Source organism: Pleurodeles waltl, chromosome 5 (assembly GCF_031143425.1).
Source record: "Pleurodeles waltl isolate 20211129_DDA chromosome 5, aPleWal1.hap1.20221129, whole genome shotgun sequence".
NCBI lineage: Eukaryota > Metazoa > Chordata > Amphibia > Caudata > Salamandridae > Pleurodeles > Pleurodeles waltl.
The window spans coordinates 886430373-886452327 of NC_090444.1; the positions used below are offsets into that span (position 1 = coordinate 886430373).

General features: G+C 43.1%; 1 protein-coding gene and 1 pseudogene across 1 annotated transcript in view; one reads left to right on the plus strand and one right to left on the minus strand.

Annotated features, from left to right (window-relative positions):
* The window catches only part of SPRTN (SprT-like N-terminal domain), a 201549-nt gene that overhangs the window by 27695 nt on the left and 151899 nt on the right, over positions 1-21955 (minus strand). Inside the window, exon 4 of the mRNA XM_069234992.1 lies at positions 17057-17375. Coding sequence (XP_069091093.1) covers positions 17057-17375 — 319 coding nt within the window. The remainder of the gene's footprint in view (positions 1-17056; positions 17376-21955) is intronic.
* LOC138296126 (ATP synthase subunit d, mitochondrial pseudogene) lies at positions 3983-4422 on the plus strand (annotated as a pseudogene).

Genomic DNA, 21955 nt, shown 5'->3' on the forward strand with positions numbered 1-21955 from the left:
ATTTCTGAAAAATAGACACCCAAGGGGATTCTGTTTGGTCTGACTTGTGTGAATCACACTACCTTATTTTGTCGACAATGTCTGGCAAAGCCCAACCTTTGCCTCTGTAACAACCAGACACACAAGTTTGATCGTCATCACAGACTCACTCTAGATGATATGCAAGTCTTTTAACACCCACACCCTAACCACTGCAACACTACCTCTCTTTCATCTGTTCCTCAAAATCTCTCCAGCAGCAGGACACCAGCTCATAAAATCATGTGCTGGCAATGGAGCTGCTATAATAAGATCTGATTCTACTGTCCTCCCATGACTCTAACTCCACCACTGAACACATATGAAGCTGTCCTGAAGGGTGTCAAAGGTAATTCCACGATGTGCTCCTTTCTTGGATGCAGAGCAGAGAGACAGTGGGGGGGGGGAGGGGCGAACCAGAGGTGAGCTATAAATTAGGATACAAACACACTGAGACTGTTCAAGTTTCTTCACAGTTTGAGAGAAAGACAAACTGTCACATAGTTAAATAACATTATGCGACAGTGATGAAAAGAATACTCATCAAGTGGAAAACTGCAATTAAAACCCATCACACAAATCTTAATAAAAAGTGAGCGTGGGTTAAAAACACTGCAATGTTTCTGCTAAACAACTCGTCAATATATTCAGTATGCATTTTTCGTGTGATAAAATAGCTGAGGTGAGTAATGCATTGCTGAATAAATATCAGAACAAACTACAGGCTGTGTGTTTTTCTACTTCGAGAAGGATTCACCAAATTTGAAAGGGATGGAAACAAAAACAAAATTCCTAAGAAGAGTGTATTTGTGGACTGAAAAATAAGGTTATATCCCTACTAAATTAAGAGAGCTGTACCGCGTGCAGGACTCAAAGAAGGTAGTGGGCACACAGAGGTCAACCAGTTGCCACTCTCAAACTAACATCATGTGCCTTGCAAACATTAGTGGACCCCAGATTCCAGACATGGTGATGTGATCTTCACCTCCCATCTGAACCTGAAACCTGAAAGTGTTGATACAGTGATGACTTGAGCTTAAATCAAACTTGTCTGCCATTACATCATGGGTAATGGACAAGAGTCTCCTTCTGCGATCCTTTATACATTTCACATAATTTCTACCTTTAACATGAATTCTCTTCAGCAAACACATCAAATACGAGCTACTTCATGATTATTGGGTGTTTACTTTGTAGCATTCTTGGCAAATGTTTTGTCCTCAATCTCCTAAACCCGTCCTGGAAATCTTTTAATGTAAGAAAACATTAAGATACAATTAAAAGATAATTAACCGTAACAAGTGAAGTTAATTTCACTGCATTTTATCAACACTGGATAAACACAGTCTCCAATACATTTTAGAAGCTCCAAAATGCATAAATACTGATAGCCACATATTCTCCTAATTTTAGAAAACACTCATAAAAACCTCACTGGAACACACAAACAGTAAACACTGAAAACAGTAAACCCTAGGTATCGCTTTTGGGACATTCTTATCTAAGTACAGAAGAAACTCTACAAACAGTCTTCAATTGATTAATATTGCAAATTGTACGAAGTCCAAGACAACATTTTAATTACATTTTAAGTCCAAATTAGTAAACACAAGTAAAAAAACTGAAAAATATTTCCCTAACAGTACAGCCAAGAATGATTACAGTTACAATTCACGAGTAAAGTGGTCTCTATGCTATCTCAGAATGGAGATATCAATCGAGGACTAGAACAAAAAAAAGAGCTGGGTAGATTTAATTTTTAGAGGCAATTAATGCAAAGGATCTTAAGTGAAATGTGAATTTTATAATTGATCTTTGATTGTTTTGGAAAAAAAAACTTTAAAGATCCATAAATCTCCATTGTGTTTATTTATAAAATATTGTGAATTAACAGAATAACCTTTTCTAATTGTATTTCAGGAAAAGATGTAGAGTGCAGTATGCTAAGAAAACATGATTACATTTAAAGCTGTAACCCTTGACTGTAAACATAATAATGTGCAGATTTTGAATTGATTGAAATATTTAATTTGAAGAAATTCTTAAATTTATTACAGGCAGGTGATTTACCGCAGATACTAAATATATCCTGAGAAAGAGACAATAAAGATCCCAGAATGCTTCAAGCTTGCAATATGCGGTTTTCAAAATTATTGGATGTGAAGGCCATATGAGATGAATGATTTGATAACTTCCTGATTTGTGCAATGTATTCTTTAAATGGAATATGGTTTTCAAAATCTATGTTTGAATGGTATCTTAAAGATGTCTGATTCTAACTTGTCAATTCACAGTTTCAATACTAACAGCTCTCATTCCTCTGGAGAGGAGCGAGTGTGTCCACTAAAAGCAGAAGCCCTCTTCCAGTCATGCAAGTTGTACACCATATACATCTGCTGCCTTTTTATAAGGCAGAGTTATATCACCAACTTAATCAGGCGTAGAGGAGCATTCAGTACAGAACAAAATAGCTCTTAAATGGCGAGTCATCTTGGTAGTAATTTCAAAGTTTTTAAAAAATCTTTCTCAATGTTAAAACGGGGATATCCATTTGTAGAGGCAGAGCTACTGTGTATTTCAAACTGCATATCACCTTCATGCATGACTCATGTCAAAGGAGTATGAGGATGATCTTCACTAGAGGCTACGAGGAGCCAAACGTAATTGCATTGATGTCAACTACAGTCAGACAACAAAAGATTTCTAGGGTCCATGCTGCATCTTATTTGATTTGCAATCTATTAGCCTGTTTTAGATTTGGCTGAGACATCTTTGCGACACAGAAACGAAGAAAGATTTGCAGTACAATGTCCATGAGGACTTAAGCTGTAGTTTATTGGCACTGATAATAAAGCATTGAGTGTGTATTGCCCTTAATATATGTATGGGGGTTTGCAAAGCAGACAGGAGCGTGGGCTTCAAAACTTTCTGTACGGTCAAGACGAACATGGGAACAGATTTATATAAGTTCACATCAAGTTCCTTCTTACGTCCAAGCGTACAGGGGATTTGGGGACTCTGGTAACTGATGAGCCCCATCTTGATTCTTTTTGTGCAAGAGAGCACTCATGACTCATGCTTTTAAACGTGATGGGAAAAAAAAAAAAATCTTACATCTGGGTCATCTATGTGTGGCCGTGCAGATTTGGAGTCAATGTCATCACTAAACCAAAACTCATAAGGCTGATGTTCAAAATTGATAACTCTACTGAACAAGAAAGATGCTAATCTAAGCCCAACCACAAGATACCTGGCTAAAACACAGTGAGTGAATGCAGAATAAACTTGTGCTGGGAAACAGATCACCAATCCTTCCATCCTACTAAACAGATAGTATTAATAAGCAGACTATCAGGAAGCATGTGGTACGGTACAGATCTCTAATCTGCTAGATGTCACTCAATCATGAAGGACATTACTTTCACATTCAGAGTTCATTTAAAAAAAAAAAATTGGGGTGATGCCTTTTATTAAGCATAACCAGGTTATATATCAATTTTCACATTACATATGGACCTTTTCGACCCTTCCTCAGATATAAATTAGCCAAATATGTGTTTTATATTAACAAGAGGAGGAAATCGAGAAAAGCCAATGCAGACTGACGTGTGTACAGTTTAGCAGACACTATGGAAAACCAAGTTCTTCTAACCATTACAGACACTGGCATGATGTTGCTTGTGCTGACAACTCCAGTAGATATTTAACATTTTGCCTATACCAAAACAGTTTGAAACTTTCAGCATATGAAGCTAAGAAACAACAAACAAGTGGTTGTCCTCAAATTACCGTAGGAAAAGCAAATTACAGAGGCATAGTTGGAAAGATAAATGTTTATGGTCTTATGATATTCCATCAAGAGAGCCAAACTAGCCTGTGGTGTAGCTTAAAAATATAGACAGAGGACTTCCGGTGGTTACTGCATGGAGCACCGGTTCTACCATCATAACTTCAGAGCTGAAAGATGGCAGGCTGAAGAGCTGCTGTGAAGGCTGTTGACTGGATGGGGTTTGCGAAGAGTGTGCCACCCAACCAGAAGGCCATGTTTATCAGTCTGAAAACTCAGAATGATAGTCTTGCATCTAGGTTGGCAGTTCTGCCAGAAAACCCCCAGCAACTGACTGGGACAAAAACCGCTAAGATCAATGCCCAAGAGGCAGAATTCAACAAGAAAGGTTATGTGCAAGCTTCTAAGGCAGAAGATTCTCAATATGAAAAACAGCTGGAGCAGTTCAAAAACATGATTTAGTTTGACCAGATGACAATGGGGGACTAAGCTTGACAAGGAGAAGTATCCGTACTGGGAACACAAGACCATTAGTGATCTGTAAACCTCTGGTGACATGAGTATGAAAGTTGAAACTTTATCCTCTGTTAAAACTCTGCATCTCATAAAAAAATTTTTACAGAAAAATATTGACAGAAAGTCTTCAAAAGAAAGTAAAGGTTTCTCACACATTTCTTCTATGAACTGTTCCCTCGAAGGGCTGATGATTTAAAAAGATGTAGTTTATTTGCTGTCTAGGATTTGTGTGTAAGAAAGGCATTTTGAGTTGCAGGGACTGTGCCAGGATTTAGGAACCTGGGTGGTTACTCTAATAAAATTTAAAATCTTTGGATTCAGAGATATTATAATGTGTTTAACACCTTGACTAGAACTGCTGATGCCAGGGGTTCACACATATCGAGCTTTGTAAGCATGGCATTTCATTTGTAGGAAGAGAAGAGGTCAACATAACCTAGATTTCATAATACAAGTGTGAAGGATTCTTACTTAAGGAGGTGAGCCTGAGAACGGAGAGGATGAATGGTTGCATGTAAATCTATGAAAAATACAAATGTTGGCAAACTGCAGTTACAGGTAACTAACTAATTTATTCTCCAGCCTTGGATCTTTCATAGACCTGCATGTGTGAATCACAATAATGAGCAGCACAAAAATAGTTAATAAGAAGGAACAAGACTCACCTTTATTTAAAGAGGTTATGCACACTGCTTGCACAACTAAAGTATATGCTGCTGCCCTGAGATCCAGGCAACAGTGCTAGGTAATTAGACGCATCTGTCTCCACCATGCAGGACAACATATGTTGGGTAGCGGCTTCCTCATATAGACAGCAGTTGTCACTGACATACTTCTGGTAGGATGAGCCATCACTTTACTACCCAGTGGGTTCTTTGCTTTTATTGTGTCAGAAGCTGATACAAGCTGAAAGTCAGCCGTTAATACCTTGCTTAGACAAGGGTCAGTCCCTGCCAGGATGCCGAAATGTGTCTGTTAATGTAAAATCTGAGGCTCCTACAAACATCCACCTAGTGTAATGCTGTTTTACTGTTTTCCTAAGCATTACAGGTTTGCTTAAGCGAAAGACAGAAGGTAACTTAGACATGAACTTCAAATCAGTGTGCAGTGTGACTTTGCCTTTATTGAAATCTAGGAACGGCTCTCCAATTGTGAAAGCTTGAAGCTCTTCCACTCTTCTTAGTCAATGTCAATAGAAGTGCTGCTTTTCAAGAAAAGTGTTCGAGTACCTCTTTAGGAACAGGTTTGAAAGGCGGAAGCCTTAGCTGGCTATGGACAATGTACCTTGTGCATGGGTTCACTGCCTTCTGGAATGAAAGAAAAGCCTCTTCATGAATTGTTTGATGATTTTTTGGGGAAAAGCGGGAGCAAGCTTTGCTCGAAATCCTGAATATCAATATTGCCATCAGGTGCACCCCTACTGATGAGTTTTTCACTAGGTACAGCAATAGTGGATGTGACTGTACAAAGTTGCATTCAAAACTTTTGCCAGACAACCTATACAAAAAACGTTTCCATTTTGCACTGTAAGGATTAGTCAGCCGGGGTACATGACTGTGACACTATCAGGCTGGGAGACTTGCAGTAGGGATGTGTGATTTTGCCACTGTACTTTGTGAAAGCCTCATGTCAATCTTTAGCAGGGCTGGTGCATGCTTGGATAGCCAGACATGGTCGGTCTAGCAGAGCTGTACTAAAAGTTAGTGAGATCCCACTTAAACAATGTCAAAATACAAGTTCATCAAGTTGTTTATTTGTGAAAAGAAATGCTGTAGAGTAAACACATGAGTCGTAGTGTAGTCTTGGATTCAGAGTTCATTGAAGTATCAGCCTTTATCTGTGAAATAAAAGGCTGTAGAATAAACACTCGAATCGTGGTATAGTCTTTGATTCAAAATTAATTGAAGAGTCAGCCGACACGTGTTTCGCCCTTAGTTGCATGTACGCCAGGGCTTTTTCAAGGCAAATCATATGAGATGGAAAAATCCTCTGTTACAAATACCACAAGTGTTGATGATAATCGAACTATGAGCTGGAAGATTCCTGACAGCGCGTCCCGCGGTAAATCGCTGGGGCCCCTCTTATTTGGCGATATAATATATAGAGGTTGTGTTGTTGGTTCTGATTAGAACACCCTTGTTCGCAAATAATGGCAAGAATGCCTGCAGTTCCAGTCTAGTGGCCCGTAGTTCTAGAACAGTGACATGGAGTGACTTCACCCCTTCAAGCTATAGACACCTCGTCAACAGCTCCTGCATGTGATGTCCCAAACCATCCATAGGATGATATGTCGTTATGATGACTGTCCAATGTAAGTTGAAAGGGCAAACCTGCTTGAGGTTTTCCTGGAAACCCCAAGCACTGACGTGGCTGCCTGAGGCAGAGTAACATTCAAGATGTTGACTGATGAGCCTATGGACTACCGTCACTGTAGGTTCGGCTCTGCTCGGACCAGTTTCACCTGTAACCAGTTGAATGAAAGGAGTCCTGTGCATGACGACATGAGGCCTAGTAGAAAGTTGTAAATGATGACTGGAAGGTTCTATTGTCAGCACACCTTTGTGGACAAAGCATGGACCTTTGAAATGCATTCTGCTTAGGGAAATGTCTTGCCCAGCTGGGTATTCTAGACAACTCCAAGAAACTGGGATAAAGCATTGTGGAAGATTTTTAAACGCTGACTGCTAGGATCAGCCAATGAAACAGATTGATGCATGGCTGTTCTGGAGGCCGGTGTCTAATCTACAATTGGATATTTGGAGCACCACTGGGCCACTGCTGCCACAACCAAATTTAATTTGAGATGGTCTGTTAGGCACGATGGGGAAAAGCTGGGGGCTCTGGGTCTTTTCTCGAGGTGTAGAACAACTGTCTGAGCCGACACTGGTCTTTTCAAGAGTTTCAGTCCTTCCTTCCAGATAGTTCACAATAGGTATTAACGTTGTAGCTGTCCTTGGCTTCTACATGAAGTCATACAGGAAGCACTGCAGCTCAACAGAGGTCACTGGGAGGTCAAAAGTCTTAGCCACCCTTTCCAATAAGGCACAGAAGTGGGCAATGTCAGCAGGTGGAAAATCTGGTTGCACGGTGTCTTTTCCTTTTCTCAAGATTTATGAAATCCTTCCCAATTCTTCACCTTGATGTTTGCCTTCCTTGTCATCGAGCTGCTCCGAATATCACCTTCCTCCTCTCCTGTTTTAATATCCTGATTACTATGCTGTGCTTCACCGATACCAGGGTGTTCAAAGAGGGCTACGGAGAAACAGGCCACTGCACAGGTGATGATTCAGGTTGTAATTGAGGCTGTGTTGAGAGCAGAGGCAGTTGATGTAAAGGTGGTGCAGAAATATACTGGTACTGGTTAGGCTGAACTTGGAGTAACCTCTCTGGTGCAAAGTAAAGCTGCAGCTGGGGCCTAGCCTCTGGAATGTCTCAAGTATCTGTTGCATGATGTTCATAGAGAGTAACTGGCACAAGCATTGCAGGTCACTCTCTGTGGTAACATCTGGGTTCAGGTTTTCCTGTTTGCAGCTCTTAATTGGAGGACACCTATAACTCTGATGGTCGCAAAGCTTTCGTCAATTCATGTGCCTCAAAATGACCTCCCATAATCCTCGTTTTAATTTTCTTGGTAGTTGACATTCATCTCCAATTCCAAATCCAGGATGTGGAAAGGTGGATGCTCAAAACCTTTATGGTGATTGTGAATAGAGAGTTAAGTCCTCTTTCAACAGTGGGAAGATAAATTCAGTCATCGACAATGAGAACAGAGACGGTGGCTGCTGGTAAAGAGTGAACTGAAGTGGTGATTGTTAAAGTGGTTATTGATGGGGCTCTAGGTGGCAGGGTCATAGTCGAGATGTCTTCTTACTTGTCAATGGGATGGTAGTTAGTGTGTGCTACATGACTGAGATGAAAAAGGTTTTGCCGGTGATGTAATGGATGAAAATGATGTCGTAGATGGAGGTGCTGTCAACAATGCTAAAGCTTTCACTGATGATGGTAGGTGTCCGCTCCATAACCGTTTTGGCAGGAGAGATGACTGTGCCTCAGAAGTGCTAGATTTGTGTCATCCTGTGCGCAGGTTACTCCACAGCATTTTTCAATGTCTTTGCCAAAAAAAGATTTGGTTCCCCCCTGTTTACAGATGCGTAAACAGATGATATTCAGGTGAACTCTAGCTCTGGGAGTTTGAAATATTTCCTTTTTTTTGCCACTTTCATGGAAGAGTTTGGTGGAGCACTTTGTACAGAATCATCAATAAAGAAGGAGCATTTCCTTTAGAATGGGAAATACCCTTTAATTCATAAGATATCAAATCCAGCCTCCATTCCCGGTCACTCATGGTGTTAGATGTAGAGGTTTTGCAGATGTTGCAATTAGAAGGTTTATGCAAAGGATGTAAACCAGAGGTTCTTAACCTTTGGCCCAATGAACCTGGGGGTCCGCGAGGCCTACTCAGGGGGTCAACGACCGTGTTACAAGATTAAGCATTGTTAAAATGAATACATTAAATATAATAAAGTATATACAAATAAAGAAGCAACATTGAAAACTTTTTCTATATTTGATTACAAATTAAACAAAATATTTCAATATTTGAGCATTTGTTTTTCTATTTTTGTGTATTGTTCTAAAGTTCAAATTAAATAAACTGCTTAAGCCAGGGGTCACCCACTCCCAGCAATGACTCTGAGGGGTCCTAGGATTCCAGTAATGTTGCAGTGGGGGTCCACAGAAGTCAAAAGGATAAGAATCGCAGATGTAGACAATAAATACACAGTGTGGATCACCAGTGAAGATGTTCCTTTGTCTGCAGACAGAACACATATGAAGAGAGATCTCACCCCCCTTAACTGCTATTATTGCAGTTGGCATTGGCTCTCTTGGGCCAGAAATTATCAAGAAAAATCACTCGGAAACAACTAGCTCAGGGAGATACGAACTCTGCAGCAGAACGTGGGTGTTTGAGATAAGGGAAAGAGTTTCAGGGACAGTTTGAACAGACCGGAAGACATGAGTGCAAGGATGAGTGGCACTGATACGAGAACAAGAAGATACAGACAAATGTGCAAGGAGACAAGCCACTGACAGATAAAGGAATTCACAAAAAATAAGGGACGCAGATACTGGCAAGGAAATGAGGAGCCAGACACAGAACAAGATATCATATGCACGCCTGGAATGAAGAGATTTGATGAGGAGTCCCTTACATTTCCCTGATTTTCACGCTTTCCTTTGGCTCTCAATACAAAAGTGGAAACAATTTAAAGGAATTGGTTTCTTCATCTGACTTTTATGAGAATGGTCCTATTTCTTTAAAGATGAAAAATCAATACATACTACAATGATCATTCCCTTCGTACCTCAACTATGCTCTTCCTGACAATATCAGTTCATCAGCTGGAATGGCAAGGTGGACAAGATTTAAAATTGCAATCAGAACTGCAGGGTCCCTCCTTGTCAAGCTGAAAGGCAAGTGCTATCATCCTAGTTATTGCAAGGTTCCTAAAATCTATATTATCACGTACCACAGATTTCAGTTGTGCACTGCGTCTTCAAGTCACCTTCTTTCCGACTCCAATGCTCAGATATAACTGCTGGGTTATGGTGTATGAATACATATATTTAACTTAACACAGACAGGTATGAGGACAGAACAATAGGAAGACAGTGGGGGAGAAATACATAGGAGAGAAGAACGTAGAGCAGGCAGTAAGTTACAGGGTCAGAGACTGAGAGAAATAGGGTGCAGAGGATATGAACAATCGGGACAAGAATTGTGTGAAAGGGGAGGCACGGGTACAGGTACACCCACAGAGCAATGGGGAGAGCCAAAGAAATAATGGGGTGGCACTTGCCACTGAAGTATCAGATAAAAACCACCAACCAAACGTATCACTAAATAATTTTGTGATGCAGATGTTCCCACTGTATAGTTAAAAAAAAACAAAAAAAAAACTGAATAGGTCCGTGAAAGAAAATACTATAAGTAAGTGCCAGGTATAAAAAGGCACAAAACCTTGTGTACCAAAATAAAGTATATAATTTAAACAGTTTTGTATGGTGCTCAAGAGAGGATGAAGTGTCCATCTTAAACTTCGTATAGATGCCAAAGGCTTCTTTTCATAAATAAATAACCCTCGAGCACCTCAAATTCATATTAATCAGTTTAGCTTGTCCACATATTCCTGACAAGGTTGTTTATGCGTACTCTTTATATTCTTCAGACAATACAAACATAACATGTAGCCATCGCATGTTTTGTCGCTGTGCTACTGTAACCAAAAACTTTGTCAGGGCAATGATAATGTATTACTGTAAATGTATCAAAATAGATGCCAAATATGCAAGTCCAATTCCATTTATATCATGGAGTTTTCTCCCTCCAGCTTCCTCTCTTCATACCACTGCACTTGCTTCTACATCACTATAATTAAAATTCACTTTAAAAAGTGACTGACGTCTCCCGTAATGCAGGAGACACGGAGTTTCTGCCTGCTGCCTTTTTGCTGCCTACTTGGGTCTCAGTTTCTCACACCGCCCCAGGAGAAGAGAGGAGGGGCAGCTGCACCTAATCCAGGTGCTTCATAAAGAGCTTGACATCTCCTGCAGCACAGGACATGCAGGGGATAAGCCTGGGCCAAGGACCTGCCCATCTGTGCCAGACGAGGTTGGGCTGGGCCACACCTCTAACAACTAGTGTGAGTGAATCTTCTCTTGGCTTCTACTCTTTTTACTGCTCCCAGTCTGCTAGCCTAAGATGGGAAAGAGAAAGGGAGACCCGGAGAACACTACTGATAAAAGGCCATGCACTCAGGACAGCATCTTGGCTTTCCTAAAGACAGCTGTAGGGGCTCTATTGGACGAAATCACACGTGGAAGATCAGTTGGCCTATCTTTGGGCGTCTATCCTTAGAGCTAACCCACGTATGGAGTCAGCAAATGGAGATAGTGACCATCCTTATTAGGCCCACGGTTGGAATACCTCATTCAGAGTCAAATTTGTAACCTTGCCCCACTTCTGGTAGTATTCATGCTGTAGCTCAGTGTAGGAGGCTGGCCTGGCTTGTAGTGGGTACCAAGGGGGTACTTACACTCTGTACCAGGTCCAATTATCCCTTATTAGTGTAGAAGAGGTGTTTCTAGCAGCTTAGGCTGATAGAAGGTAGCTATAGCAGAGCAGCTTAGGCTGAACTAGAAGACATGCAAAGCTCCTACTATACCACTGGTGTCATATGCACAATATCATAAGAAAACACAATACATAGATATACTAAAAATAAAGGTACTTTATCTTTCTGACAATATGCCAAAAGTATCTCAGTGAGTACCCTCAGTATGAGGATGCCAAATATACACAAGATATATGTACACAATACCAAAAATATGCAGTAATAGCAAAAGGAAGTAATGCAAGCAATGTAAAGTTACAGTAGATTGCAATAGGAGCACATAGGTATAGGGGCAACACAAACCCTATACTCCAAAAGTGGAATGCGAACCACGAATGAACCCCAAACCTATGTGAGCTTGTAGAGGGTCGCTGGGACTGTAAGAAAACAGTGAGGGTTAGAAAAATAGCCCACCCCAAGACCCTGAAAAGTAGGTGTAAAGTGCACCTATATTCCCCAGAGAGCACAGAAGTCGTGATAGGGGAATTCTGCAAGGAAGACCAACACCAGCAATGCAACCAAAGTGGATTTCCGGACGAGAGTACCTGTGGAACAAGGGAACCAAGTCCAAGAGTCGAGACAAAGTCGAGAGTGGGCAGATGCCCAGGAAATGCCAGCTGAGGGTGCAAAGAAGCTGCCACCGGATGGTAGAAGCTGTGGATTCTGCAAGAACGAAGAGGACTAGAAACTTCCCCTTTGGAGGATGGATGTCCCACGTCGTGAAGAAGCTTGCAGAGGTGTTCCCATGCAGAAAGACCGCAAACAAGCCTTGCTAGCTGCAAGGGTCGCGGTTAGGGTTTTTGGATGCTGCTGTGGCCCAGGAGGGATCAGGATGTCGCCACTTGGATGAGGAGACAGAGGGGGCGCCCAGCAAGTCAGGGAGCTCTCATAGAAGCAGGCAGCACCCGCAGAAGTACTGGAACAGGCACTTAGAAGAGGAGTGAACTGGAGCTCACCCGAAGACACAAAAGGGAGTCCCACGACGCCGGAGGACAACTCAGGAGGTTGTGCGCTGCAGGTTAGAGTGTCGGCGACCCAGGCTTGGCTGTGCACTAAGGAAATCCTGGAAGAGTGCACAGGAGCCGGAGCAGCTGCAAATCACGCGGTACCCAGCAATGCAGTCTAGCGTGGGGAGGCAAGGACTTACCTCCACCAAACTTGGACTGAAGAGTCACTGGACTGTGGGAGTCATTTGGACAGAGTTGCTGAGTTCCAGGGACCACGCTCGTCGTGCTGAGAGGGGACCCAGAGGACCGGTGATGCAGTCTTTTGTTGCCTGCGGTTGCAGGGGGAAGATTCCAACGACCCACTGGAGATTTCTTCAGAGCTCCCGGTGCAAGGAGGAGGCAGGCTACCCCCAGAGCATGCACCACAGGGAAACAGTCGAGAAGGCGGCAGGATCAGCGATACAAGGTTGCAGTAGCCGTCTTTGCTACTTTGTTGCGGTTTTGCAGGCATCCTGAGCATTCAGCGGTCGATCCTTTGGCAGAAGGTGAAGAGAGAGATGCAGAGGAACTCTGATGAGCACTTGCATTCGTTATCTAAAGAATTCCCCAAAGCAGAGACCCTAAATAGCCAGAAAAGGAGGTTTGGCTACCTAGGAAGAAGGATAGGCTAGCAAAACAGGTAAGAGCCTATCAGAAGGAGTCTCTGACGTCACCTGCTGGCACTGGCCACTCAGAGCAGTCCAGTGTGCCAGCAGCATCTCTGTTTCCAAGATGGCAGAGGTCTGGAGCACACTGGCGGAGCTCTGGGCACCTCCCCTGGGAGGTGCAGGTCAGGGGAGTGGTCACTCCCCTTTCCTTTGTCCAGTTTCGCGCCAGAGCAGGGCTGGGGGATCCCTGAACCGGTGTAGACTGGCTTATGCAGAGATGGGCACCATCTGTGCCCATCAAAGCATTTCCAGAGGCTGGGGGAGGCTACTCCTCCACAGCCCTGACACCTTTTTCCAAAGGGAGAGGGTGTAACACCCTCTCTCTGAGGAAGTCCTTTGTTCTGCCTTCCTGGGCCAGGCCTGGCTGGACCCCAGGAGGGCAGAAACCTGTCTGAGGGGTTGGCAGCAGCAGCAGCTGCAGTGAAACCCCGGGAAAGGCAGTTTGGCAGTACCCGGGTCTGTGCTAGAGACTCAGGGGATCATGGAATTGTCTCCCCAATGCCAGAATGGCATTGGGGTGACAATTCCATGATCTTAGACATGTTACATGGCCAGGTTCGGAGTTACCATTGTGACGCTATACATAGGTAGTGACCTATGTATAGTGCAAGTGGGTAATGGTGTCCCCGCACTCACAAAGTCCGGGGAATTTGCCCTGAACGATGTGGGGGCCCCTTGGCTAGTGCCAGGGTGCCCACACACTAAGTAACTTAGCACCCAACCTTCACAAGGTGAAGGTTAGACATATAGGTAACTTATAAGTTACTTAAGTGCAGTGGTAAATGGCTGTGAAATAACGTAGACGTTATTTCACTCAGGCTGCAGTGGCAGGCCTGTGTAAGAATTGTCAGAGCTCCCTATGGGTGGCAAAATAAATGCTGCAGCCCATAGGGATCTCCTGGAACCCCAATACCCTGGGTACCTCAGTACCATATACTAGGGCATTATAAGGGTGTTCCAGTATGCCAATGTGAATTGGTGAAATTGGTCACTAGCCTGTTAGTGACAATTTAGAAAGCAGAGAGAGCATAACCACTGAGGTTCTGGTTAGCATCAAACAGGGAACACATACAGGGCACAGTTATGAGCACTGGGGCCCTGGCTGGCAGGGTCCCAGTGACACATACACTAAAACAACATATATACAGTGAAATATGGGGGTAACATGCCAGGCAAGATGGTACTTTCCTACACTCAGGCCGCATCTTCTGTTTCAAAAGTCAAACACACCACCCGCTCGAATCAGCCACCTCTGAGGCGAAAACGTGGCAGAGGCAGTAAGAAGCCTAAGGTCATAGAAGTGGCCCCTGTAGAACCTATAGGCCTGTTTGGTAGATTTAACTCTCATCAGGCTATTGCTTTAAAAATGCTGGGAGTGGTCGGGTCCCTGGGAGTTCGCTTGAATGGGATGGCGGACAGGCTACATAAAATAGAGGGAAGAATGGGTAAGGTAGTACTTTTGAGGAGCTGGAGCACAGATTATGCACCTTGAATTTACCTGCCTGTATTTCCTCCCTGGTTTCCAATCACATGCCACTTCATATTCAAACTCCTAACTCTCCCTCACAATCCCAACTGCCCAGGATACTTGTGAAGCTGTCCCCTTACAGGGTATCCCACTGGGCATTTGCCCTTCTAACCATCAACAGGCAAAATGGGAACAGTTTGCAAAACAGTGCGCCTTTTGGTCCTCTTTCTGCCCCTAGTGACTCTATAAAGCATAGTGGCGGTTGTTCCATTACTCTTATGGTTTTCCTGCTCAGACTCGTCCACTCTATATTAGTGGCTCAACCCCACAGAAGATGGTAGTACATCTACACCCTGGCCTCAACGTCCTATGTGTTTGTAATGGCGAATGCACCGCCTCTAAGGCAGGGCATGGATGAGAGCTATACTCAGCATAAAAATAAGATGAACCACTGGCTCTTGAAGCGGGTTAGCCTTTCAGTCTCTGCACTGTTTTATTAAATCATCATGGTGCGCAGTGTGGGTTGGATCCGCTAAGTCTTGTATAGGGGACTCGATTGTGGTTAATTTCAGAAACCCCAGGCTAGCGTAACAGATTCTGCCCACAGCACGGCTAAATTTAACAATGGGGACTGAAATTCTTCTTTATCCCTTGGGTTTCTTTTAACCCCACAGCGTGTTCAGTTTATTTCAGAGGTGCCATTTAGTCAATCCCCAGGAGTCCCTCCTCTTCTTGTATAGAGCCCATTAATGATCTACAGCCAAGTAACAGATTTGCACTCCTAGCACAGCTAGATGAGCAAGACTGACATGCAGCTAGTGTGGTACTGTCCTCAGGGAGGGGGTGGGCTTGCCTATCACTGCAGGGTCACTTGCATTTTTGGGTTGGAATGTAGCTGGGGTGAGTCATATCCTGAATGATGAGCAAGAACTATCTACACTGCAATCCTTTGGAATCATCTGCTTGCAAGAGACTTGGAATGTCACTAGTGACCTGAGTTTTGGCAGTTATGCAACATTTTCGGAGATGAACAATGTGCCCTCACCTCATGGCAGGCCGAAGGGCGTGGCGTGGTGTGGCAGGGGGGGAGGAGGAATTGTAATCATTGTTAATTTAGGCCTAGGTTGTAACATGGAGAGTGTTCCCATTGGTTTACTTAATATTTTTTCCTTACTTCTAACTTTTTATCAAGTTGATGGTCATTAACATCTACAACTCCATATCGTCATTTGACACCCCTGTGGCGGATCTAAAGCCGTTTTAAAGGCCTAACTGTCTAAACCCAAACCGATTTCATCACCAAGGGAAACAACTGGACACTCTTTACCCCATATAAACAGGGCAAATGTGTTTTATGTTTCAAAAAGGGCATGTTTGAGTCGAAACGTAGGGTGGTCTTGCAGGACATACATCCAGTAGTATCTATCTATGTCTGGGAGCACGAGCCCCCCATTATATGAACTGCGTTGCAATATTTTCAACGAGATCCTTCTTGGGTGTGCTTCATCCCATAAGAGTTTCCTCAGTTTCCGGTTTATTGTGGTGTATATCATCTGGGACACCAGGTAGTAAGTCGTAAAGAAACTTGGGGAAGGTAATCATTTTAAATAGGGACACCCCCCCATCAAGCTGTGCGGTAACACCCTTCACTGCATCACATCAGTTAGGAATTCAGCGAGGACCTTCTCAATATTTGACTTTTGAGTGTCCCTTATTAAAAATTATGACAGGCACAAACAACACATAATAGAATACAAAAATTAAGAAAAATGTGGTGGAGCAGTGGTAAACAAGGTTTGCAATGGAGGTTGAAAACAGAAGGAAACTAAGACAAGCCTACGAGAAACAATCAATTATGACACTTTGGACTGTTGCTGAAAAACAACAAAAGTACAACTATCACTGAACACTGATGAGGAGTTCTCAACAGGCTGCATTAAGAGAGGGGCTGGGTGAATGTATGATGTCTTAACATCTGTGTAAGAAATCGATTCAAAAGATTCACTCCTAATGTTAGAAAAATATTTACAGATGGTGAAGCTGTATATATAAAATGTAAAGGAGCCGGTCATTTACTCAGAACAGTCTAATACACAGTCAAAGCAAAGCCCAACTTAGGCAGGTTGACTCCTATCTCCTGCTGTGAGGGTACTGAAAGCACACCTCTTAAATCAACTTCCTATTCCAACAAGCGTCAAAATTCTCACACACACACACACACACACACACACACACACACACACACACACACACACACACACACACACACACACACACACACACACACACACACACACACACACACACACACACACACACACACACACACACACACACACACACACACACACACACACACACACACACACACCATCTTTCTTTTGTCACATAATCCAACCATATCAGGCTTCACACAACGATTCTCCTTCTATTCATACCTTTGTCATCGGATAGCTTAGCCTTTTGAGCTGTAGGCACCACTGGGTTGTGAGTTGTAGGTAGCTTAACGTTCTGAGTTGACGATATGCTTCTTTTTCCATTTTGTTTTTTAGAATAGTTTTCTGGCTCTTTGATTTTGGTAAATGTGCCCCCACAGGTCTGCTTGTGCTCTGCCCACCATGGGTCATTGGCAGATGGTGGCCTGTTCATTGCTCGTTTGACATAACCATAAAAAGGTCGTTTTTTTTGACAGGGTCCATTGCATAACCACCAGTGCTTGCGATACTCGTCTACTTCGTCATGGAAATTGTGGTAGACCTGTGAAAATAACCAAAGTAAGCGTAATTGTATCCATTTCTACATTCCAATGTACCTACAAATTGTGTTAATCTGATGCGAAAAGAACAAGAAATGGAGCAGATCAAGGCAACGTTACCTTAAGGATAATTTAAACACTGTCACTTCTAAGGGTTTTGCACAGGTGCAGAGTTTATTTTATTTTATTTATAGTTGAGGTAGTCTGAGCAGAACTTTTTTTTCTACAACATCTTTACACCAAATGTGCATCTTTTTTTTTTAACCACTTTTATTCTCAGGAGACATCTGGGAAAGTAGGATCGTACGATTTATGCCACCGGTGGCATATGCTGGACATTTCAATCACTCAGATGTGGGCAAAATTGCATTGTTAAGACCCGTAATTTGACATTTGCAGGGTTTTCTGTGTTAGAAAACATACTGGGACTTACACAAGCCTTATCACCCTTGATTAAATTTCTATCTAGTTTTCTGAAATGCCTCGCATTGATAGGATTTCTACTGAAAAGCCAGTAAAAGCAGCAAGATTGTTCAGTCACTTCACCCAAGGGAGTCTGCAACTGTCAATGTTCTTTAAAAATTCTACAAAGATACATGGGTAGGGACAAACTGAGACAAAGTAAGATGAGAATAGAGACCACACATGTCTAGTCTAACACAAAGCGTAACACACCTTTCCCATCTAGAACAAGCATTTGCAATGCAATAGTTCTCGCATTTGCTTGAGCTAGAGCTATTGGAATTGTAAATTCTTAACTGGATTTTTTTTGCCACATAAATTGGTCAACCCTCCCTCATAATTTCGTCTTTTCCTGCCATATAATTCCAGTGGTCGTGCAAATAGCTAAAATACTTCCATTTACCTTCTTCCGCTATCTGCAGCAAAAAATGAAAATGTTGCCATTTAGCATCCTAATTTAAATCTGCCATGCTAATTCCAATAGAATACCACTTTCACCACCCCTCCATCAGAGTTGCTGGCTGGCTAACATGATTTCCCAAAAAAAGCCACAGAGGAGAAATAAACTAAAAGGTTCACCCAAACTTATCAAGATAGTTCAGATAGTCATAGCATAATAAGGATGTAAAGTTGGCCCGAATCATGGTCAGAATTGTAATAAGGAGAAACTATTAAAACATATACAATTATCATATAAACCGTGACCATATATGGAGCCCCTTGAGAGCATAGTGCATTACACATTTTCAGGGGGAGCAGGCCTATAGCAATGATATTACAAACAAAGCCCTTAAAATATAAGCTACTCCCAGCTATAAATCAAACGATCCAGCCAGGAGAGCGCTTAGAGACACTGAATGGTGGGAGGGGTTATTATTTTGGGGCCTCCACTAACCTAGTGTGGGGACCCAGAGATGATATACACAGAAAGAGTACGTTGTGCTGAACGTGTTGCAGGTGGTCCCATTGTCCTAGGGCCACCACAGGCTGAGTTATACGCACAAATGAATAGTGAAAGTAAAGCCCTGCAAAGCATTATGGGGTGAGTTTCCCAAGTGCAGTGAATACCCAAGTGCAGTGAATATTGTAGTATCAGCTCTCCCACTGTGCCGGGAGAGCTGCTTTTGCTTCGAGGATTTCTGTTTTACATAAAGCATTTACCAATTTCAAGTGTTTTACGGGGAGAGCTTCAAGAAATTACTCTGATTAGGTAACTCAACAATGTGACCAGCATTCCAACACCACCTCAAGTTCACGCTGTTCTGTCTGTCCGTGCTGTGCACACCATTGCCGCCATGCAGCATGAAAGGGAGAGACAAAAGAAGAAAATAAATAGTCCACCCACGCTGAAGTATATCAGCAATCGTGCAATAATCCATGTAACAGGGGCAGTCTACAAGGCGTGACATCAACATCTTCAAGGTGGGACAACCGTAAAGCATTTACCAATGACATCAAGTGATTTTTGAAAGGCAAGCCGAGGAAGGAATGAAAGTGATGGGCATGAGATGGGCATGGTTAAAAGCCCACATACTTACAACAGGTCAAAGTGCTTGCGTGCTCGCCTAAAATCCCAAACGAAAACAATCAAACTAAAAGTAACAACGTACAGACTACAAGCAGACAAGACTGATCCACAGCATAATAACATAAATACATATGCAAACTGCAAAAAATGCTCTAAATTTTATATACACAGATTCGGTAATACATTAAAGCTAATACTTTAACCGAGGGCTGCTCTATAACCAGAAAGGTTGAGAGAACTAAACAGTGTTCAAGCAAATTCCTTTAAGCACAAAGATCGCGTCTTTATGTGTGAATGAAGACACACTTAGCGCCAATACTGTCAGAAAATATATGGAACCATTCCTAACCGTTCTCACTCTTCTTCCCAATAATCTTTGGGTCCAATCCAGGCAATACGACCTTTCTACGTATTCTTCTGGCCCAAACTTTACAGTAACCTTATTGACACCACTCATAATGTGATTGCCCATTTTTCAGTCCAGCATCAACAGCCAGGCCTTTACATACAACAAATCCCGACTCTTAGAGCAACGATTGAGCTTCTGAGAGTTTATCATGGTTGTAGCCGTGCTCCATTTCAATACTTCAAAAGTGCGACACACATGGTAGAGTGAGTGGTGAAATGACAGGATCACAACATTTCTTGCACTACTTAACCAACTGATAATTTGCCAGCTACAGCTAACCTGACATAGCCACCAACTATTTCGTTAGCTCTTTGAAGCAAACAATTACATTAGGATTATTATAAGGATTATTTCATAATGCTTAATTCCTGTCTCCTTCAAACTCTGCTTCATCTCATGGGATGAACATTGCTCTGGGGAGACCTTCATGCACAAAGACGTACCTTAAAAATCCAGTGACCAATTTAACATTGTTGTCTAACAATTTTAATTTCAATCCATTTGGACCTATAGTCTATCAGAACAAGGGCAAACATAACTGCAACCCATGGAATGGGCCCAGGGAATCTAAAGCCACCTTCTTCTAAAACATGGAACCATAGGTGGTGTCCCTGTGCCAAGATTCTTGTCAGCATTTCTACAGGTAGCACATCCTCAGTCTTTCTCCTTGACATATCGGTTCACCTTTGGCCACCAAAAGAGGTGTTCAGTGTGATGTTAATGGTGGGTGGAGTGTAAAATTCTGATTATCTTGAGCGGACCTGTGATATCAGTTTCTCCAGTGCAAATTGTGACCATTCAGCAGGTGACATAGGCAACGGAACTACATCAGACTTTTTGTCACTGGCCACAAATGTTACACATTCATTAAAGAAAGGTAATGCAAGTTATCTACCGCAGAACTGGAAAATGCTTGAACACATCACAAAGGTCAACACCTTAGGAAGCAGATCGGGTCTTCTAAAACGTAGAAGATATGGAAAAACCCAAAAATTCCTATAATTTCTATAAGAGGGAACAGAAATGGAACCAAGCAGCACACAAAAGCAGAAAACAACACTGATGAGATAACTCTCTTACAATGTCCGCCCTTCATAAGAAACTTCTTACATTACCAGAATCCGAGATCCAGACTTGCACTTAGCTAGAACAGAATTGGCAGACATACTCCACGTTTTATGAGGCTTTATGTGAAGAGGAGACCAAAAAGTCAGGAAACTGGCCTTCAAGCTCTCTGTTTCATAAACATGCCTACTAACATATCCAAAGAGAGTTACTAAACTGGGCAAACTGGCCATATTGCAAACAAACATTGACAAAGGCATTAAGTCTGGCCTCTAGTGTGCTAGCACATGCGCGGCCTTTTAGCTCACCACTTAACCAACTGATAATTTGGCAGCTACAGCTAATCTGACATAGCTCCCAACTATTTTGCTAGCTCTTTGAAGCAAACAGTTACATTGGGATTATTATAAGCTAGCTTCATAATGCTTAATTCCTGTCTTCTTCAAACTCTGCTTCATCTCATGGGATGAACACTGCCCTGGGGAGACCTTCATGCACAAAGACGTACCTTCAAAATCCAGTGACTAATTTAGCATTGTTGTCTAACAAATTTAATTTCAATCCATTTGGACATATAGGCGGTCATTCTGACAGCGGTGGGCGGCGGTCGCCGCCCGCCATGCGTTCACCGCCGAATGACCGCGGCGGCCATTCCAACTTTCCCGCTGGGCCGGCGGGCGCCCTCCAAAAGAGCGCCTGCCGGCCCAGCGGGAAAGCCCCTGTAACCATGAACCCGGCTCCGAATGGAGCCGGCGGAGTTGCAGGGGTGCGACGGGTGCAGTGGCACCCGTCGCGATTTTCACTGTCTGCTAAGCAGACAGTGAAAATCTTTGTGGGGCCCTGTTAGGGGGCCCCTGCACTGCCCATGCCAGTGGTATGGGCAGTGCAGGGGCCCCCAGGTGCCCCACGACACCCGTTCCCGCCATCCTGGTTCTGGCGGTGAAAACCGCCAGAAACAGGCTGGCGGGAAGGGGGTCGGAATCCCCATGGAGGCGCTGGAGGATTCCCTGGGCCAGGGGAAAACCGTCGGGAAACCGCCGGTTCCCCTTTTCTGACCGCAGCTTTACCGCCGCGGTCAGAATAGCCCTGGAAGCACCGCCAGCCTGTTGGCGGTGCTT